Source organism: Thamnophis sirtalis, unplaced genomic scaffold (assembly GCF_051295495.1).
Source record: "Thamnophis sirtalis isolate CommonGarterSnake01/CBP01778 unplaced genomic scaffold, rThaSir2_p1.2 scaffold_14, whole genome shotgun sequence".
Taxonomy (NCBI): domain Eukaryota; kingdom Metazoa; phylum Chordata; class Lepidosauria; order Squamata; family Natricidae; genus Thamnophis; species Thamnophis sirtalis.
In genome coordinates, this window is record NW_028261394.1 from 30,209,839 (window position 1) to 30,231,473 (window position 21,635).

Sequence of the window (21,635 nt, forward strand, 5' to 3'; positions counted from 1 at the left end):
TAGCAGAGGTGGGTTCCTACCAGTTCGCACCTATTCGGTAGAACTGGTTTGTCAAATCTACCGGACCGGTTAGAAGAGGTTCCACCAGTGGACCACCTACAGAAGAGGTTCCAAAAAATTTTGAAACCCACCACTGCTAAAGGGTCAGAGGTGCAAGGATCTTGTAACTTGACAGCTTTAAGACTTGCATGCTTCAATGCCAGAGTGCCTGAGCCAACGTGACTGGAGGAGGAATTCTGGGAGTTGAAGTCCACAAGTCTTAAAGCTGTCAGGTTTGAAGACCCCTAGTTTTTTTTTCTAAAGGGTTAGGGGTGCAAGGATCTTGTAACTTGACAGCTTTAAGACTTGCATGCTTTAATGCCAGAGTTTCTGAATAGCTACTTGGACCGACCTAAGTACTAATTCATAATTTCATATCCGGTCACATGGGCGGCAAGCCACTCCCATCCGGTCACATGGGTGGCAAGCCACTCCCACAAAGGAGTCTACACCCACAGAGTAGGTTCAAACAATTTTTGAAGCCCACCACTGATGACTACCTTTAAAGACTATGTGGAAACTTGTACAGTTGGTACTCAACTAGTTGGTTTTTTTTTCTTTTCTGATCCAATTTTTTGAGCTTAGACAAGTCCCTGCCGTTCTGTTGCCAAGGTTTTTCAGAATTGTTTGCCATTGCCTATTTCCTAGGGCTGAGACAAAGTGATTGGCTCAAGGTCACCCAGCTCTAAGGCGAGACCAGAACTCATGGTTTTCTGGCAGCTACATATGAAAAATTAATATTTTGCATTGCAAAATGAGGAGTGTTGGCAATAAATCTGCAGTAGAATAAATGACCAAAGATCCATGATTGATTTTTTTTTAAAAAAAATTCCTTTAAAAACAATTGACTCAACAGAAGGAATTAATTTACCATGGGCAGTCATAAATGTCTTGATTTGATTGTAATCCCTTCAATCCCTAGAAAGTTTTCAAAGTATAAAATGTCATTTTAAAGGGATGCGGTGATGTTATCTGTGAATCAATCAGCTTTAAGGTTGTATCTGTAAGTCATTTGTTGAAGAAAGCTCTACACTTCCTTGGCAAGTTGAAGATGAATAGACTTCATTTCCCAGCTGGCTGGGGGATTCTGGGAGTTGACCTACACCCATCTTCAAGTTGCCAAGGTTGAGCAACACTGCTCCAGTGCTTGTTATGGAACTTTGGTTCGCATCATAGTAGAGAACTGATGCCTGGATACAAGCTCAGAAAAGAGAATTGGGTTATCCATGGGATGAGATGAGCATGTCTTACAATAACTCCTGGGACGATGGCTACTCACAGGTTTGAGATTTGACTCTTGATGTTATCTTGGCAGTGCAGTTCTAGCTGGCTGGGAGAGGAGGATGGGGAGATAGCTTCATATGGAAGGACAGGAAGCTCCTTGTTTATGGAAGCTGCTCTATTGGACAGGATCCATGACCCTAGGGCAGAATTCTGGGAGTTGAAGTCCACATATCTTAAAGTTGTCAAGGTCGAGAAACACTGCTCTACCAAAGATCTAAATCACGAGGAAAGTTGGCAATAAATCTACAATAGAATGAATTAGAGTAGACTAGACTAGACTAGACTAGACTAGAATAGAATAGAATAGAATAGGAGTTGGAAGGGACCTTGGAGGTTTTCTAGTCTAACCCCCTGCTTAGGCAAGAGACCCTACACCACTTCAGAGAAATGGTTATCATGTCACTTCTTAAAAACTTCCACCGTTGGAGCATTCACAACTTCTGGAGGCAAGTTGTTCCACTGATTAATAGTTCTAACTTCCAGGAGATTTCTCCTAAGTTCTAAGTTGCTTCTCTCCTTGATTAGTTTCCACTCATTGCTTCTTGTCCTACCCTCAGGTGCTTTGGAGAACAGCTTGACTCCCTCTTCTTTGGGGCAGCCCCTTTAGAAATCCATGATTGATTTTTTTAAAATTTCCTTAAAAAATTGACTCGGCACAAGGAACTAGTTTACCATGGCAGTCATAGATACACCAATTTAATTGTCATCCCTGCCTTTAAAAATAATCAAATCATCCTAAGAATGCTTTCAGCAATATGTTATAATATATTTTTTCTGAAGATCCTGTTTTATTTTAGAGATTTGGTGGGGTAACAGATCACATTTAAAAATTGATCCCCATGCTGAGTATTGCACAGACGAGAAATAAAAATAAATGAAACTATTCATTGATATGAATGCATTGATAGAAATAAAAAAAAAGCTAGGATGAATGTTTTCAGTTGTTTTTTTTCTGGCTGGCCAGCTAGGATGCTAGAAAACTGCCAAAATTTAGGATAATTCCCGCTCTCAATTATATCTCTATTCTGTCTCATGGCCTTTTTTTAAAAAAAAGCAAAATGCTCAGCAGCCTGGCTATTTTGTGGGTTGCAACAAGATGGTCCATTTTGTGAACTTGTTTCCATAGAGATGGCTACAGAGAGATGCTGCCATTGGCCCATCAGCCTGCTTGCTTAGTTAGCCTTTCCAGAAGTTGGCTTGGTGGCAACCAAGATTGTCCCTCTTCCTCTGGGAGGTCCATCCCCCTCATCTTTTGGTTTTGGTTTCGCCCATATTGCTGGAAATTGCCAAGAAAGGATGCTGAACTAGTGCCACGGGGGTTGGTTGCTTTTAGGCCTCCCTTCAGAGAGCACCATGCAAGAGTTGAAGCACACAGGCGAAGCATTTCCAGGACCAAAATGCTAAAACTCTACTGCACCCGTTGACCAATGCATTCTTGCACGTTTCCCTTTGTAGGAAGAACTGGATATTCGTCCGAAGGTGTCTTCTTTATTGGGCAAATTGGTCAGCTACACAAATCTCACTCAGGGAGCCAAGGAACACGAAGAAGCAGAAAATGCTGAAGGCTCAAGAAGTAAAGTTTCAAAAGTAAGTAGCTTTCTTCAGTTTTGGGGTTCAGTTTTTCTTTGTGAGGATTCAACCTTGCAAGGCCCAGACAATCAGGGGTCCCCAATACCCAATCCGTGGACCGACACTGGGCCACGACATGCCAGAAACCGTGCCCCGTAAACAAGTGAAGTCCCATTCGCAGGATGCAGGCAGCACGTGAAACCACGCCCCCCCCCTCTGGTCCATGGAAAATCCCCTTCCCATGGAATCGTTCCCTGGTGCACAAAGGGTTGGGGACCTTTGATTTAGATGGGCAGAAAGACAGCCTCTGATGGAAGCCCATGAATCGTAACCAATCCCTTGGCTAAATCTCCATGCGCTTACAGGTGACTTGTAGAAGAAAAGGACAAGCTTTGGATGTAGATGATTAATTTTTGTCACAGGAGATGACTGCCCGGCCAAGAGGCATCCTTGAAGAGGGGGAAACAGTGTTTGGACCACAAGAGTCCATCGTGCAACTTTGTTGAGATGATGTCTTCTTTTTTTCAGTCTCCCAGTATGGGTACCCTGATGGGCGTCTACCTGCCATGCATGCAAAATATCTTTGGGGTCATCCTTTTCCTTCGGCTGACATGGATAGTGGGGACAGCAGGTGTCTTCCAGGCCTTCCTTATTGTCTTAATCTGCTGCTGTTGTGTGAGTATATGGCCTAGGGCAGGGATGGCGATCCTTTTCGAGTGCCCAAACTGGAATGTGCATGCATGTGTGCACGCCGGAAACCCAAGGACTATCTGGCCAGCATGTGCATGCCTTTTTTTGTCCGGTTTTGGTAATTTTCTGGGCCATTTTCAGGGTGTTTTCCAGGCCAAAACCAGCCTGAAAATGGCCTGAAAAATGGCCTGGTTCTTGGCCGTTTTTGGGTCATTTTCAGGCTGTTTTCCCAAGACCAGCTGGCTGGCGCACATGTATGTGCTGGAAACCAGAAGAGCAGCTGGCGACACTGTGCATGCCCACAGAGAAGTCTATGTGTGCCACCTCTGGCACCTGTGCCATAGGTTTGTCATCATGGGCCTAGGGAGAAACATCCTTTAGATGCCACCGACTTTCTTGTCTTCCAACCATGCTGTGACTTTTTATCCAGAACCTTCCCGATAGAGATATCTCAATGTCCAAATTTATGACTGGGCAGCTTCCAGCTTGGTGGATTTCTTCCCTATATTTTCCTTTTTCTTTCTTTTTTTACTAGAAACCCCAAGGCTTGCGAGATGGAAACTAGGACTCAACAAATTGGTTGGATAAACATGTACTTTGAATCAAGGAATTCTATATCTAAAGACTAAATTTGATGTTCCATTGGCACACTCTTCTACTTCTGTGCTTTTTCCGTTCCATTAAAATAGGCCCATTTGATGCCAGTGAAGGAAACATTAAAGGAGAATATTTGTAGCTCACGCTTCAACTGTGGGTTCTTGTTTGTCTCTAAGATTGGTTGTTTTGTTGGAGATGTTTCATTACACAAACTGTAACCTCATCGGTGGAGGAAACATCTTTAACCCCTAAAATTGCTAGAATTCCCTGTAATAATGAAAAATATATGTGTTTTCATCCATACCGAATTTGGTCTTGTTCTGTTCAATTTCCAGAAATTTATCCTTCTGTTGGATGGACAATACAGAATCCCAAACCCCTTATATAATAACATTCTTTTGGGTTGGAAAGACAAATAACTAAAAGATTCGGTTACATCCCTTTGCAAACATGTGGTGTATTTAAAGTTGATGATTCTTGCATTCCTATATATTTAATATATAAGAATATATATAATATAAATATATAATATATATTTAATATAAGAGCCGAGGTGGCGCAGTGGTTAGGGTGCAGTACTGCAGGCCACTTCAGCTGACTGTGATCTGCAGTTCAGCGGTTCAAATCTCACCGGCTCAAGGTCGACTCAGCCTTCCATCCTTCCGAGGTGGGTGAAATGAGGACCCAGACTGTGGGGGCAAGTTGCTGACTCAATTTGCTAAAAAATCTGTAAACCTCTTAGAGAGGGCTGAAAGCCCTATGAAGCAGTATATGTCTAATTAATAAATAATAATAATAATAATAATAATAATAATAATAATAATAATAATAATAATAATAATAATAATTTAAACTGTGCTTTTGTCATTCACAGACCATGCTGACAGCTATATCAATGAGCGCAATTGCAACCAATGGGGTAGTTCCAGGTACTTTGTGATTTATTTGTCATGATTATGATTTTGAAGCTCAGTCCCAATGGGGGAAAAGATGAATGAATGACTTGCTGTCAAGCTGATATCAACGACCTAGATAGATTTTCCCCAGAACAGAGATGTGGTGGCACAGTGGTTAGATTGTAGTATTGCAGGCTAACTCTGCCCACTTTCAGAAGTTCGATCCTGACCGGTTCAAGGTTGATTCAGCCTTCCATCCTTCCAAGGTTGGTAAAATGAGGACCCAGATTGTTGGAGGCAAATAGGCTGACTCTATAAACTGCTTAGAGAGGGCTGTAAAGCACTGTGAAGCGGTATATAAGTCTAACTGCTAGTGCTATTGGCAACCTGGTCCTTTAGGTCTTTCATCAGGTATACCCACCACTGCTCTGATTTCATTCACACTGCTTCTGTTCTTCCTTTTCTTTCCTTGCTGCCCACTTTTCCCAGCATTATACAAAGCAGGCTCTCAGAGACAGTCTGTTGTAGTAGCCTGTTAACCTCCTGACATTTAGTTTTTCAGAAAAAAATCTGCTTCTCTTAGCTGTGAAAGTCTTTATTTATTTATTTTTTTAAATGTATATTTCTATCTCGTCTTTATTATTTTTACAAATAACTCAAGGTAGCAAACTTACCCAACACACTTTCCTCCTTTTGTTTTTCCCACAACAACAACCCTATGAGGTGGGTTGGGTTGAGAGAGAGAGGACTGGCCCAAAGTCACCCAGCTGGCTTTCATGGATGGCGGGAGTAGAACTCCCCATCTCCTAGTGATTGGCCCAAAGTCACCCAACTGGCTTTCATGGCTAAGGTGGGACTAGAACTCCCCATCTCCTGGTGATTGGGCCAAAGTCAACCAACTGGCTTTCATGTCTAAGGTAGGACTAGAACTTCCCATCTCCTGGTGATTGGCCCAAAGTCAACCAATTGGCTTTCACAGCTAAGGTGGGACTAGAACTCCCCATCTCCTGTGATTGGCCCAAAGTCAACCAACTAGTTTTCACAGCTAAGGCGGGACTAGAACTCCCTATCTCCTGTGATTGGCCCAAAGTCATCCAATCGGCTTTCACGCCTAAGGTGGGACTAGAATTTCTCATCTCCTGGTGAGCATCGTCATGTTGTATATTTGCTTAATTTATTTGCTTAAAAAAAACTTTTCACTTTTGTTTGCATTTTTTGTGTGGTAGCTGGTGGTTCCTACTTCATGATATCAAGATCACTGGGTCCTGAATTTGGAGGTGCAGTGGGACTGTGTTTCTACTTGGGAACAACATTCGCAGGTGCCATGTACATCCTGGGTGCCATTGAGATCCTACTAGTAAGTAGCGAACAAATATATTGCCAGAGAAGTCACAATGTATTAGAATTACCAATGAACATGTAGAGAGATTCGTTGAGATTGTTCCATTATTGCTTCTGCTAATTGAAGCATCTATTTTCTTAAAACTTCAAAGCGTTATCTGGCCTGACATGCTGCTCTTGGTGGTGTTCAGATAGCAAGGATAGGCCACTCATAATTCTTTACTTTTTATTAAGATTCCATCTCTCATCATATTTTACTCCCCGCCCTGCTGGGTGGGACTGGCTGAAGCTGGTACCTCAAAGATCTGGAGAAGAACACTACAGTTTGCCCTTCTCTGTTTTACGTGTTTGTGGGTGTTCCAGCATAACTCTGGAATGCCTTGAGCAATTTCAATCAAACTTGGTACACAGATGACTTACCCTCTGGAGAAAAGTACTGTGGCAGTAAAACACCCCTAACACTCCTTGGTGTGTGTGTTCTGTTAAGATACAGCCTGTTGTGCCTTAAAATGGCTTCTACTGTACTACCATAAAATGGCTTCTACTGTACAGCATAGTGGAGTTGTGGTAGCCATAGTAACGGCTTCACAGTACTCCCCAAGGGGGCTCCCTCTGGTAAGGGGGAAAACCCAACATTAAAATTACGTTTCCTCCGGACATTTCCCCCCTATAAATAAATACCCGGCAACGCTGGGTTATCAACTAGTTTTAAAATAAGTTGTAGTTTCTTGTCTCTTAATGTCTCGCACTTATAGGTACATTGTAAGGGTTGGTGATGGTGATGATATGCCATTTATGTTTATTGAGAAGTAAGACCCTCTGAACTGAATGGGACATAATCCCAGTTAAAGTACCATGGGATTATAATCCATGTTTAAGAAGTAAGAATGGAATTCTACAATATATCTTCTCCTTTTTAAGGTCTATTGGTTGCGCAAAGGCATCTCCTCTGTAGGGTTCCTTTAGCAGTAGCTTTTCAGACACATTAGGACAGTGTTTCTCAACCACAGCAGTTTTAAAGATCTGTGGACTTCAGATCCCAGAAGTCTTCAACTGGCTGGGGAATTCTAGGAGTTGAAGTCTGCACACATTAAATTTAGTGAGGTTGAGGAGCACTGTGTTAGGATGACCGTTCCCAGGTTTCCCGGGTCCATGATGGTTCAGAAGTCATCTTGGTTGAAATTCTGGAAGCTTCCATCTCAAATCGTCTAGTGGCTGGCCTAGTTGGAGGGGAAGGGCCATGGTGTCTGACTTACTTCTGGATGTTGTGTACCTCTTAACTTCCCAATGTGTGCCTTGCACAGCTTGTTTTTGTTGCCAACACTAAAGTCATGTTCTTACTCTTTTCAGACATATATTGCTCCCCAGGCCGCCATTTTCCATTCAACTGGGGCCCATGATACTTCCAGTGCCACACTGAATAATATGCGAGTCTATGGGACCTTATTTCTCAGCTTCATGGCTCTTGTGGTCTTTGTGGGTGTAAAATATGTGAACAAGTTTGCTTCACTCTTTTTGGCTTGTGTCATCATTTCCATCTTATCCATCTATGCTGGGTCAATTAAATCCATCTTCAGTCCACCTTTTTTCCCGTAAGTAGAAGTACTTGGGGAGGTCAACTTGTAAATGCCAGTTGTGTGGTAAAATCTCTAGCCAGCTTGGAGGGAGGTGTTAAGAGGGGGGAGGTGAGCTTAGAGTCCTTGCACTGCAGAAAGTAGCAACACCTGAACAATTAGAATCCTTGAAGTCGTATCTGACCATTCCTCAGAGAATGCTGTCCATTGGGCAAGATTCTCGCAATATAGGTAACCAACAATAAAGCTTCTGTTTGAGACTATTCACAAGTGGGTCAGGTTGCTTGTGCCTGAGAGAACCCAGGGACGGAAGAGAGGAGGCCATGATGGGAGGGTTAAAAGCAGGAGTGAAATCTACTGTATTTTTCGGAGTATAAGACACACCTTCCCCCCCCAAAAGAGAGTGAAAATCTGGGTGCATCTTATACACTGAATACAGCATTTTGGGCCTCCTGAAACCCCGGACCAGTTTTTTGCTCGTTTTTGTGGGGTGGGGCACCCCCAGGAGCACTCTACAAGCCTCCTAAAGCCTATGTATGCCCTGTTTTTCACAGAAAATGAGGCGTGCAGAGGGTTTGGGAGGCCTGCAGAGGGCAAAACCTTTTTTTAATTTACCTCTTCAAAATCTTGGTGCGTCTTATACTCCAGAGTGTCTTTTACTCTGAAAAATACAGTACTTACCTTCGCTACTGGTTCGCAAATGTGAGCACACACGCCACCTCTGCACCTGCGCAAAGCATCAAAAACGGACATGATGATGTCTGGGCAGGTGGGCGGAGCCTGTTACCGAACACGCCTATTTTCTAGCTAATATATATCATGTGTCACAGTTGATTGTCGGAAATGCTGGTTTGCCTGAACCAATAGCATTTTTTTGCTACCAGTTTGGGCGAACCGGTAGCATTTTTTTACAAATTGGTCCAAACCGGTAGCCTTTCACCCCTGGTTAAAAGGTATTCCAGCATACAGTCCATTAAAGGAGGCACCCATTTGGGGGAGGGGGGGGACCTTTGAGGTCAAAGCCTTAGGTCAATATCTAGATTCCCCAAAGGAAGACTATGTGGTGAATTCTTGTAAACTGATTATCAACAATAAAGAACTCGATTTCACCCATTCTCAGAGGTGCTCTAGTTGTTTGCGTCTGGCAAGTTGGATGTTAAGGAGGTAGTCCTCATTACCATTCATTTAGTGACCGTTCAAGTGACTTATGACCATTTTTCACATTTACAACTGTTGTATGGTCAAGTGATCAAAATTCAGATGCTGGGCTGCTGACTCATATTTATGACGGTTGCAGTGTCCCGGGGTCATATCACTTCTCCTTTTGCAACTTTCTGACAAAAGTTGCGAACAATTGTAGCGATTCACTTAACAACTGTGACAAGAAAGGTCATTAAATTGGGCAAAATTCACTTAAGAACTGGACATGTTGGGCTCAACTGCAGTCATAAGTCAAGGACTACTTGTAATGGCAGAAGCTCCTAACAATGAACCTATCAATGGAATTCCTATTAAATGTATTAATTATTTTGGGGTCATTTAAAGGCTTTGCTTTTGTCATTAGTGGCCCTGTGGGTTTTTATTTTAGAAAACCGAGATGTCACTGGACTTTGTTTTTTTTTTGCACTAAATTAATACAAAATTACTTCTAGGAGACCCATCTTGTGAAATTTATTGAAGTAAAAACAACAAAGTTTCTGAATCTTTGAAACTTACCAGATTGTTAAGGCACCTGCTTAGAAACTATTTTGGGGCAAAATGTACAAGCAGTAAGGTTCAAAAGGAATCTTCCATTATTTGTGCATTCTATTTGTTTATTTACAGTGATATTTATACACTATAAATAAATATACAAATAATGTGCGTGGTGGTAATATAGTCAAGTAATGTTAACACAAAAGGGGAGAACATAGAAAAAGTCCAAAGTTTGCCTTTGTTTCTCTTTGTTTTGCTTGTTTAAGTTCTCACATATATAAATGTTCAGTGTTGTTTTGTGCTCTGGTACAAGAATGCAGAAGGGGACGCATTGGCTCAGTGGCTAAGACACTGAGCTTGTCGATCAGAAAGGTCAGCGGTTCGAATTCCTAGTGCCGCATAACGTTACTTGTCCCAGCTTCTGCCAACCTAGCAGTTCAAAAGCATGTAAAAATGCAAGTAGAAAAATAGGAGCCACCTTTGGTGGGAAGGTAACAGTGTTCCGTGAGCCTTCGGCGTTTAGTCATTCCAGCCACATGACCACAGAGACATTTTTGGACAGCGCTGGCTCTTCGGCTTTGAAAAGGAGATGAGCACCGCCCCGTAGAATCGGGAACGACTATCACATATGTGCGATGGGAACCTTTACCTTATAAGAATACAAAATACTGTCTATCATCTGTTTAATCTTTATATTTCCTCCTCTGTGTCTTAATATATATATTTATATCTCCAATTGAATAACTTTTCAGATGGGATGGAATAGAAAAAAATGTTTGAATTCCTAAACCAAAATTGGAACTTTAATTGAAAAGAATGCAACTTGTAAAAACAAAAAAGGGTAGAAGGTTTTTTCCCCCCATCCCGCATTGCTAATATTAGAACTTGGCATCTTCTTCTGTAAACTGATTAAGGGGATAAATTTAGCTAAGAGCTAAGCGAAAAGTTTCTTTTTGTGTATCAGCAAATGTTGTTGTTTTCACTCTCGGTTTTACACGCCTGGCTGATTATTTTGAGAAGTCAGATGCTGGATTAGTCTTATTCCTGCTACCTTCGTGGTGTTTAGCAGACGAGGTGGCTCAGTGGTTAAAACGCTGAGCTTGTTGATCAGAAAGGTCGGCAGTTCGGTGGTTTGAATCCCTAGCACCGCATAACAGAGTGAATTTGTCCCAGCTTCTGTCAACCTAGCAGTTTAAAAGCACGTAAAAATGCAAATAGAAAAATAGGGACCACCTTTGGTGGGAAAGGAACAGTGCTCCGTGCACCTTCGGCATTTAGTCATGCCAGCCACATGACTACAGTGACATCTTTGGACAGCGCTGGCTCCTCGGTTTTGAAATGGAGATGAGCACTGCCCCCTAGAGTCGGGAATGATTAGCACATATGTGTGAAGGGAGCCTTTACCTTTACTTCATGATGTTCATTAAAAGGAGGTCTAATAAGATTAGAAACAAAGATATATCCTTGCATATTTTTAATGAACCGTTTTTGGCAGCTTTTTGAGAAATGTTGGGGTAGTGAGGTGGGGATATTTTTCTTTGAATAGAAATGTGTGAACTTTCACGTTGATGTCCTTTTTCCCCCCTAGGGTGTGCATGCTGGGCAATCGGACTCTTTCAAGGGACCAGTTTGATATGTGTGCCAAAACGACAGTGATCAACAATGAGACAGTCCCCACCAAGCTCACCAACCTCTTTTGCCCAGGTTATAACACAACCTCCGGCCACTGCGATGAATATTTTCATTTAAATAATGTGACCGAGATTGTTGGTATCCCGGGAGCAGCAAGTGGAATTTTGAAAGGTAATCTTAACACCATGGCATAACGTGGGGATGAAAGGAAGTAAGAGCATCGATGAACACATCAAGGTTGCCATATCACCAATTCCATATTCAGGGATCTTTATGGAGGACTTGTTGCAGCTGTATGGGGGGAAACTTGAGTCTGTAACCTTAGAGAGGTCTTGTTGGTGTACACCACTGTTTTTCAATCTTGGCACCTTTAAGATGTCTGGACTTCAGCTCCCAGAATTCCTCAGCCAACATGGCTGGTTGGGGAATTCTGGGAGCTGGAGTTCACACATCTTAAAGTTGCCAAGGTTGAGAAACACTGATTACATTCCATTGAACTAAATAGGACAGGAGATGGGAAGGATCTGTTTTCCTAATTAAATCCACAGAACCAAATTCATTGGAGAAGCAGCGATGCTAGGAAGGGTTAGTAGAATAAGAAGGGGCAACCCAAGAACACGCCGGCCTGATAACATCAAAACTGATACAAGGATGAACATCCAATAATTGAAAGATGCTGTGCTTGACAGGGTAGCATGGAGAGCCCTTGTCTATAAAGTACCCAAGAGTCGGACACAACTGAATGCTTAAAACAACTACCTCAATACAGAAACATTCTCTTTATCCATTGTTCAAGGACGGTGTGATTTCTGGGCTGAAGGTCTCACATCCCACATCTGGCATCTCCCTCTAGGGCTAAGAAAATCTCCAAACCTTGTAAAATGATTGTGAGTCAGTTAAGGGTTGAGCCATCTCATGCTTTTGAGATGTTTTGGGTTTCAATTCTTTAGCCCCAGATCATTGGCCTTGTTGCTCCACAACAACATGAAGGTTCAAAATTGCCTACATGCTCTAAACAATAGGGAGCTTTAAAGATAATGAAGACCCCGTGTGCTGTGTCTTGCATAATACGAGGAATGATATAATCTCAGATACATACAATAAAGATAGGGAGGAAGAGGAGGAGGACATGAAGACGTGGAAATGATATACTTTTCTGGCTTTGTGCAACAATGAAATGTGGGAATACCAAACTCCCCCCAAAAAGACAATATAGTGGCTGTGATAGTGTACAGTTGTATAGTGTACAGTTGAAGCCTTTTGGACTTCAACTCCCTGAAGTCACCATCATGAACTCCATGAATGAAGATCATGTCTTAAAGTTGCCAAGTTTGAAGATCCATAATTTATACATAACGGGAGGAACTTCCTGTCTGATGTCTTCATCAGATCCCTGACATATATATAATGGGAGGAACTTCCTGTTGTTATGACAGCTATTTTGATTGTCTTATCTCCCATTGTGACTTGTCAGATTTTTAATGGTATGGAATCTACCAGAGTTGTTAGCTATTCTGTTTGGTAAAGAATTTTCTCATTTCTGGACCACCAAGGAGACCAACTTTTTCTTGGCTAAGCTTAGCCCCTATGTATAAACTTTGCTTAGTGCTTAGTAAACCTAGTGTAATGGCTCCTCTCCTAACTTGAGAAAGTAAAGACTCTTGAAACGGATTATTTCAAAAGGAACCTTTAATCAGTCAGGATGGAAACCATTAGAGGCAAAGCAGCATCTGAAGCCCTTTAGGTAATGCAAGTGGGATTAAGCTGATAATGACCCCTCCCCTTTGTCTGAATGCAGATTCTGACCAATACACAAGTGTGAAGATGTTTCCTTAACTCTTCTGCCCCGAGAGTCACTAAAACACACGTTCCCATGGCTATCTCTAGTTAGACATTAAAGTAAGATATCCCACACGGCTATCATAAACATCCCTCCAGAGATGCTGGGACCTTCAGTCTTCCAGTGACAGGAAACCAGTTGTAAAGTTGTAAAACTCAGTTATTACAGATACAGCTAGTGATTTAACTCCGAGGCCCCCCTCCTCCCAATTGAATGGCAGTTCACTTTTAGGGATCTGACACCTAGCGAGCTGGGTTTTTTTCCCCATTTATTCCTAATGAGTCTTGTTTCCACCACCCCAGATAATGTGTGGGGTCATTACTTGGAGAAAGGCGAGATCCTGGAAAAGGCGAGCTACCCTTCTGCTGACGTAGCTGGAAATAAGAACAACCTTCACTTGTATGTGTATGCGGACATAGCAACTTCCTTCACTGTCCTTGTTGGCATCTTCTTCCCCTCTGTGACTGGTGAGGCGATACAGAGGCTGAAGTCTCTGGCTGTATGTTGGTGTGTTGTTGGGTGGTTTTTTTGTAAGTATCAGTCCTATCTGTCTTCCTGTTTTCCTTTGAAGGCATCATGGCCGGCTCCAACCGATCAGGTGACCTCAAGGATGCTCAAAGATCTATTCCAGTGGGAACCATTCTGGCTATCGCCACCACATCTCTTGTCTGTATCCTTTAAACATAGGAATGTGTATGCTACGGTTTTAGTACTTCAAAAGCTTCATTTTCGGGGTCAGACTATTTCCTCTGACCAATAATATCTGCCCTGACTCTATGAATCTTGGAAAGGAAAGAGAATGTTAGAATAGCAATGAAAGTTCCCTTGAAAAAAACAAAGGATGGTATTCCTGCTGGTTGTAGGTATGCTTTTCATTTACCTGTTCTTGTACCTCCAAGGTATTTGTATCCTTACGATTTATATTGATAATGATTGTTTCCTGATTGCTTATTTGTACCCTATGACTATCATTAAGTGTTGTACCTTATGATTCTTGACGAATGTATCTTGTCTTTCTATTCTATTCCGTTCTGTTCTGTTCTATTCTATATTCTATTCTGTATTCTATTCTATTCTGTATTCTATTCTATTCTATTTCTTGCCCTCTCAAAGATATAAAAACAGATGTGTTAAGCACTCATCAGGGTTTATTCCACTTATTTTTCACTTTCTCAACCTCTTCCTTCCGTACAAAACACATGAACAAGTGTGAAAACAAGAGGAATGGCAGCCTGTTAGAAATTATCCAGGTGACTTTTGTGCTGTCCTGATCATTACTATTTTACTTTGCAAATTGTACTGTCAGAGTCTGACTATTTTTGTGACTTAGCTGAAGATAAGGGGAATGTTAAAACTGCAAATAAAACATGAATTTAAAAAGAAGAAGAGATATTTATGGCTGATTACTATAAATATAGAGGGACGTGGTGGCTCAGAGGCTAAGATGTTGAACTTGTCGATCAGAAAGGTCAGCAGTTTGGTGGTTCAAATCCCTAGTGTCGCATAACGGAGTGACCTCCTGTTATTTGTCCCAACTTCTTCTAACCTAGCAGTTCAAAAGCACGTAAAAATGCAAGTAGACAAATAGAAACCACCTTTGGTGGGAAGGTAACAGTACTCCGTGCACCTTCGGAGTTTAGTCATGCCGGCCACAGGACCATGGAGACGTTGTCGGATAGCGCTGGCTCTTCGGCTTTGAAACGAAGATGAGCATCCCCCCCTAGAGTCGGGAACAACTAGCACATATAGCCAGGGGAACCTTTACCCTTAGGAATTCATTGCATCAAAATTCTTCCTTAACCTTGATTAACCTCACAGATTTCAGCTGTGTGTTGTTGTTTGGAGCTTGCATTGAAGGCATTGTTCTTAGAGATAAGTAAGTAATTATTCCAGATTTTCCTCTCAAGGAAGGGAGTCAATTTTTTTCCCTCTGATTCCTATTGCTACTTTCCTTTGCAGTACAGATATCTGATTTTTCTTTTTGACAAACCTACATGGAATGTATTTTTTTCCTTAAAAAAACATTACCGGCTTTCAGCACACAGGACTATTATATGTGAAGAATGATATCGTGCAGTCTTTTAAAAAGTACCATATAAAATGCTCACGAATGGCTAAAACTCTAAAACCTCACTTTTCTTTTTTTTTTAAGGCAGTTTTCTAGTCTCTCTCCTTACTGTTCTGCCTCGAGCGTTGTAGGCTTGCTCAGGGCATGCAGTTAACTCCACGCTTAGGAATCTCATTCAGATCAAGTTTATTATCAGGCATTCTTAATAACAAAACTTACAGTTCAGTGTTAAGATACTTATCCCTTTCCATAATCTGTCCCATCACGTGGTGTAAAAAGATGATGAATTGGCTCCCATGTTTGAACGGAGGCACATGCGTTGCTTCTCTGGTTCACAATGGCATTTAAAATGACTGACTTGTTCTGCGCGCAGGCAGAATGCCCCAGCGGCCAATCAGAAACACAGATATGATCACTACATTTCCCATAAGGCAGCCTCTGCCTACATTTCCCAGGAGGTAGTTTCTTAAAGGAGACAGCTCTTAATTCCTACACTATCTATATACTGCTGGGGCAGCACACTCCCCGCCTGGAATTATAAATTCCACTATCAACTAACTTTTTACTAAAGACCCTTTTATTTATTTAGCCTTTTAAAAGAATAATTGTGTCATTCCTCAAAGTGCACGTTATGGTAGGTGAAGCCAAGAGATGCGCAAAGAATTGAGCCAGAATTACTCATCAAAGATGAGTAAGAATTTGCATTGTTCTTTCTTAATTAATCTGAGACTGAACTCTCAGCCCGGCTGCCTGGGGAATTCTTGGAGTTGAAATCCACCCATCTTAAAGTTGGCAAGGTTGGGAAACATTGCCCTATGGTGTCCTGTGACTGTAACAGGGTAATCATGCAAATAATCTATACTTTGCATGCATTATTTATATTTTACATCTGACAACATCCAGATGTGTTTCACCTGGAACTCCCAGAATTGCTCAGCCGCTATGAATTTGCAGAATTGGCCCATGTCCTTCCAATACCTTTCTATGATTGCATTAAAAGCATTTGTATACGCTTGAATGTCTCTATTTGAGCCATTTCGCAAGGACAGCACTTTTATTATTTAACCCAAGCTTTGCAAAGTAGTAGCAGACTTTTATGTTTCCAAGAAATCATTGTCAGATAATGTGGAAACAGATGGGAGGAAAGGGGAAAAAATGCAGCTAAGCCACATTTGGTATTATCTTACATTCTTAAATGTAGTGAATGGGAACTTTTAGACGTTACCAATGCTATCAAGTTGCCTTTCAAGGCTCTGGATCCTGGCCCTGTGCAGTCTAAGAATAAAATGGCATTTATCGGGTTCCTAAGAATAGTTTTTGGGGAACTTAAAAGGGTGAGGCTAATTTGTAAAACTTGAGATGATCTAATAAAAAGACCAGCTCTTCTGCTGTTGCTTCCTTGTATTTGTATTCTGGCTTTTCCTTAAGAGTTTAATGCAGTACACATCAACCCAATCCAAGTTCAGCACTTTATATTGTGAGATCATGCTAACTTTTACCTAGTTTGGTTACTAGTCCCTTTTGTGAGAGGTTTTCAAAGTGATGGGTTTCTAGGAGAGAATAAGGGGTGTTGATGGTGATGACTGAGGAGGAGGAGGAGGAAGAGGGGAAGGAGGAGGGAGGAGAAGCAAAAAGGGGAAGAGGAAGGAAGAGAAGTAAAGGAAAGGAGATAGATAGATAGATAGATAGATAGATAGATAGATAGATAGATAGATAGATAGATAGATAGATAGATAGATAGATAGATGATAGATAGATAGATATGGATGGATGGATGGATGGATGGATAAATATGGATGGATGGATAGAGAGAGGGGGGATGGATGGATAGATAGATAGATAGACAGATGGATGGATAGATATGAATGTATAGAGAGATGGATGGATGGATGGATGGATGGATGGATAGATAGATAGATAGATAGATAGATAGATAGATGATAGATAGATAGATAGATAGATAGATAGATAGATAGATAGATAGATAGATAGATAGATAGATAGATGAGGTGGATGGATGGATGGATAGATAGGTATAGATATAGATATGGATGGATAGATAGGGATGGATGGATGGATAGATAGATGGATAGATGTAGGTCATATATGTATATATGACTAAAGGTTTTTGGGATTATTTTTGGTGCTAACATGTTTCATGGTCTAAAAAACTTTGAAATCCCCTGCTTGATGTGTAGAGTAAGTTGACTTATCCTTGGAAAAATAATTGAAAATCAGATGGAAACACGAAACAACTTCAAATCTCTTTTCAAACGACAAAGTCTCTCCTCCTCCTCTTCCTCACAGGTACGGTGATGCCGTAAACAAGAACATAGTGGTGGGCACGCTGGCCTGGCCCACGCCATGGGTCATCGTGATCGGGTCCTTCTTCTCTACCTGTGGAGCAGGATTGCAGAGCCTCACTGGAGCTCCGCGTCTCCTTCAAGCAATTGCCAAAGATAACATTATTCCATTCCTCAGGGTTAGTCCATTTTTTTAAAGAGTGAAAATTGGAATAATTTGATGCATCGAACTAGAGCAGTGATGGCTAATCTTTTTCTAACGAGCTTCCGGTTTGCCCATTGGGGCCTTTTTTGCCCTCCCCAGGCTTCAGGAAAGCCTCTGAAGCCTTGGGAGGGTGAAAAACAGGTCCAACGGGCCAACTGGAAGTTCATTCCCGAACTTCCCGTTGGGCCTGTTTTTCACCCTCTCTAGGCTCCAGAGGCTTTCCCGAAGCCTGGTGAGGGTGAAGGCAGCCTCCTGCAGCCTTCTGGAAGGCTGAAAATCAGCTGGCCTGTGTGTTCATGTGTGCTGGAGCTGAGGGCTGCCAAGGGCTGCCCTCCCGGCAAATATGGCTCTGCGTGTCAGACATTTGCCATTACGGAACTAGAGGATGCAGAAACTGCCTGGAAAAAGGAGCTTCCTAGAATGTTTGATCTTGAGAATTTGCGCTTCTATTACATTTGAAAAAGCAAGCGTGTCATTGGCATGAAAATAACCCAAATGCTGAACAGACAGCAATCATGAGAGCCCATTTGCAGGAAAGGCTCCAAGATCACCATTCCTCTGAGCCCAAATTAATTTTGTAACTAGACATCACAGGCCAGATTTTGCAAGATAATATATTTCTGACTCGAAGTCCGTAGAGATTCTCAGTCATCCAGGTCATGGTTGTGCCAAAAGGTGCTTTTTTCAGGAGGCAACTGGGCTTTCTTGTGTTTTTCTTTTGATGATGTTTCGCTTCTCATCCAAGAAGCTTCTTCAGCTCTGACAGAACGGTGGGGAAGGATGTATATTCCTTGCAGACAGCTGATCATTTGCATCCCTTTAAGAGGGTCCTTGAATCCACTTGGAGGTTTGTCTGTATCCTCAGGGTCACCTGAGTGGTGCAAATGGTTCCTGTAGTCTGCATTTTTTCCCCTCTGGAAATCCATTCCTACTCCCACACCATTTGAAGGGTGTTCATCCCAAATTGTGTAGCTAAAAGTCTGTTGTTAGTTGTGAAGTCATGCCCAACCCATCGCAATCCCATGGACAATGTTCCTCCAGGCCTTCCTGTCCTCTACCATCCTCTGGAGTCCATTTAAGCTCACGCTGACTGCTTTGGTGACTCCATCCAGCCACCCCATTCTCTGTCATCCCCTTCTTCTTTTGTCCTCAATCTTTCCTTTAAAAGTCTGTAGAGATTCTCAGTCATCCAGGTCATGGTTGTCCCAAAGGTGCTTTTAGCTATACAATTTGGGATGAAGACCCTTGGAATGGTGTGGGAGCAGGAATGGATTTCCAGAGGAAAAAATTGCAGACTACAGGAACCATTTGCACCACTCAGGTGACCCTGAGGACACAGACAAACCCTCAAGTGCTTCAATGACCCTCTGAAAGGATGCAAATGATCAGCTTTCTGCAAGGAGTATCAATCCTTCCATTCCCCACTATGAAGAAGCGTGTTGGGTGAGAAGCGAAATGTCTTCAAAAGAAAAAAAACAAGAAAGTCCAGTTGCCTCCTGAAAAAATACCTTTGGGAGAGTTCTGACTTGAAGGTACTTCAACGTCAATCTCCATGAAGCTGTTATAGTTTCTCTACAGTTTATAACTTTCTGACTTACAATAGCTTTTGTTCTGAACTTAATTTCCAGTACTTGTCCTGAATCCCAGATATACTTAAACTGGCTGGGAAAGAGAAAAAAAATATTATAGTCCAGTCAGTGGTGGGATTCAAAATAGTTTACTACCGGTTCTGTGGGCCTGGCTTGGTGGGCGTGGCAGGGGAAGGATACTGTAAAATCTCTGTTCCCTCCCCACTTCAGGGGAAGGTTACTGCAAAATGCCTCTTCCCTCCCGATCAGCTGGGACTCGGGAGGCAGAGAATATATGGGGGTGTGGCCAGCCAGAGGTAGTATTTACTGGTTCTCTGAACTACTTAAAATTTCCGCTACCAGTTCTCCAGAACTGGTCAGAACCTGCTGAATACCACCTCTGAGTCTGGTGTTGGAAGTCATTGTGTGAATGGAAACAGATGCTGATCTCTTGCAATCAGAAGCTGTTTCTCTGTCATTTGGATCAATTTTTCTGTCAAAACATCAGCACCATATGGTGGATTTAAGTGGCTTTGCTAGACTAAGTTCTCACTGAGGCTGAGCTAAAGACCGCAAGAAAATAACTTCTGGAACTGAAGCCAAGGGAAGTTGTCGTACTCCTGAGTATGAAACTAATTCTCATCAGCCTACGGTACCAAATGAAGACTAGAGAAAAACAGATGTTTCTCTCAGAAGTGAGGAGGAAGCCACTGTTTTGACCAAACAGGAGATGAACCCAACCAGTTCCTTATGAATGGTGCTCAAGTGACTCATCATGAAAGGATGGCATACAAAATAGTTTTGTTCTTCAGTCTCTGTTTCTCTCTCCTCCCCCTCCCCCCACTTTTTTTTAAAACAGGTGTTTGGCCACGGAAAGGCAAATGGAGAACCAACCTGGGCTCTTCTGCTCACAGCCCTGATTGCCGAGCTGGGCATTCTAATTGCCTCCCTCGACATGGTGGCCCCAATTCTTTCTATGTAAGTTTGCAAGATGTTGGTTTTTAGATACAAGGGGGACTTTTGGCCTCTGACCAAGCACACCATGCATAGTCCAGCTTTGTAAGTCTCTTCCTTTGAGCCGAGTTGAAAATTTTGAAAGTTTTGATGAGTGGTCATCAAAAGTTTTGATTATGATCTCCGACGAGTGGAGATGGAAGAGGTTGAAGTAGCCTCTCTATTCTTTCAGAAGTTTTGGAATATGATGGGAATTAAAGATGAGAATACGCAACCAGATCATTGGTGAGAGTTCCCAACTTCTAGAAGATACCTAGAGGATTGATCCCAAGGTGCTTTTCTAAAGACAATTGGGCTTTCTTGGTTTTTTTCCTTGAATAAGAAAAAAACAAGGTGTCCCAGTGACTAAGATGCTGAGCTTGTCGATCAAAAGGTCAGCAGTTCAGCAGTTCGAATCCCTAATGCTGCGTAATGGAGTGAGCTCCCATTACTTGTCCCAGCTTCTGCCAACCTAGCAGTTTGAAAGCATGTAAAAATGCAAGTAAAAAAATAGGAATCACCTGTGGTGGGAAGGTAACAGCGTTCCATATACCTTCAGCATTTAGTCATGCTGGCCATATGACCACGGAGATGTCTTCGGACAGGGCTGGCTCTTTGGCTTTGAAATGGAGATGAGCACTGCCCCCTAGAGTCGGGAATAACTAGCACATATGTGCGAGGGGAACCTTTACCTTCACCTTTAAGAAAAAGCAAGTAAATCCAGTGACTTTCAGAAAAGCATATTTGGGACAACCATGACTTCAACATCTCCATAGACATCTAGAAGATTGCTCATTCTTTATCATTTCTGGCCCTATGGAGAAGGGATTGTAAGTCTTCAACTGATGCATCTGGAGGAATCTAAGCTGAAGAAACTTGATATAAACACTAAGAAACTTTTTGAAGCAGCTTCAAAAATAAAAACTGGAATTTAAAAATGACTGAGAACTTGAGTGAAGGCCAACATTTCATTAGATGTCAGCCTTCCCACACAAAATCTCTTGACAGCTTATGCCAGAACTCTTATGTTCGTAAGATGTTGCAGCCTTGTGAGATTTCAGACCTTATTACTAGATTTGGCTTTATTAAACACAAATATGACTTCATATCTTTGGCACATAAGCTGTTCTGAGTCATTTTGTCTAGTGGATTGCAAAGGAACATCAGTAATATTGAAGAAACAACTAGGGTCATTCTCAGTAGGTTTCTGAGTGTTTCCTGGGATACACTTTAAAAGTACCACAAAATGTTGCAATCAAAATAAGAAGTGGATTGTGTGTTTTTATTCTATTGGGGCCCAATGGCAGAAGATCATTTTCGACTGCCACCTAGCGTTGATTC

General features: G+C 42.0%; 1 protein-coding gene across 1 annotated transcript in view; it reads left to right on the plus strand.

Annotated features, from left to right (window-relative positions):
- SLC12A4 (solute carrier family 12 member 4) overlaps positions 1-21,635 on the plus strand; it is a 65,076-nt gene that overhangs the window by 23,334 nt on the left and 20,107 nt on the right. Inside the window, exons 3-13 of the mRNA XM_087729208.1 lie at positions 2,779-2,910; positions 3,421-3,567; positions 5,054-5,108; positions 6,302-6,432; positions 7,767-8,008; positions 11,274-11,488; positions 13,460-13,624; positions 13,729-13,827; positions 14,976-15,033; positions 17,533-17,707; positions 20,161-20,279. Of these exons, the coding sequence (XP_087585334.1) occupies positions 2,779-2,910; positions 3,421-3,567; positions 5,054-5,108; positions 6,302-6,432; positions 7,767-8,008; positions 11,274-11,488; positions 13,460-13,624; positions 13,729-13,827; positions 14,976-15,033; positions 17,533-17,707; positions 20,161-20,279 (1,538 nt within the window). The remainder of the gene's footprint in view (positions 1-2,778; positions 2,911-3,420; positions 3,568-5,053; positions 5,109-6,301; positions 6,433-7,766; positions 8,009-11,273; positions 11,489-13,459; positions 13,625-13,728; positions 13,828-14,975; positions 15,034-17,532; positions 17,708-20,160; positions 20,280-21,635) is intronic.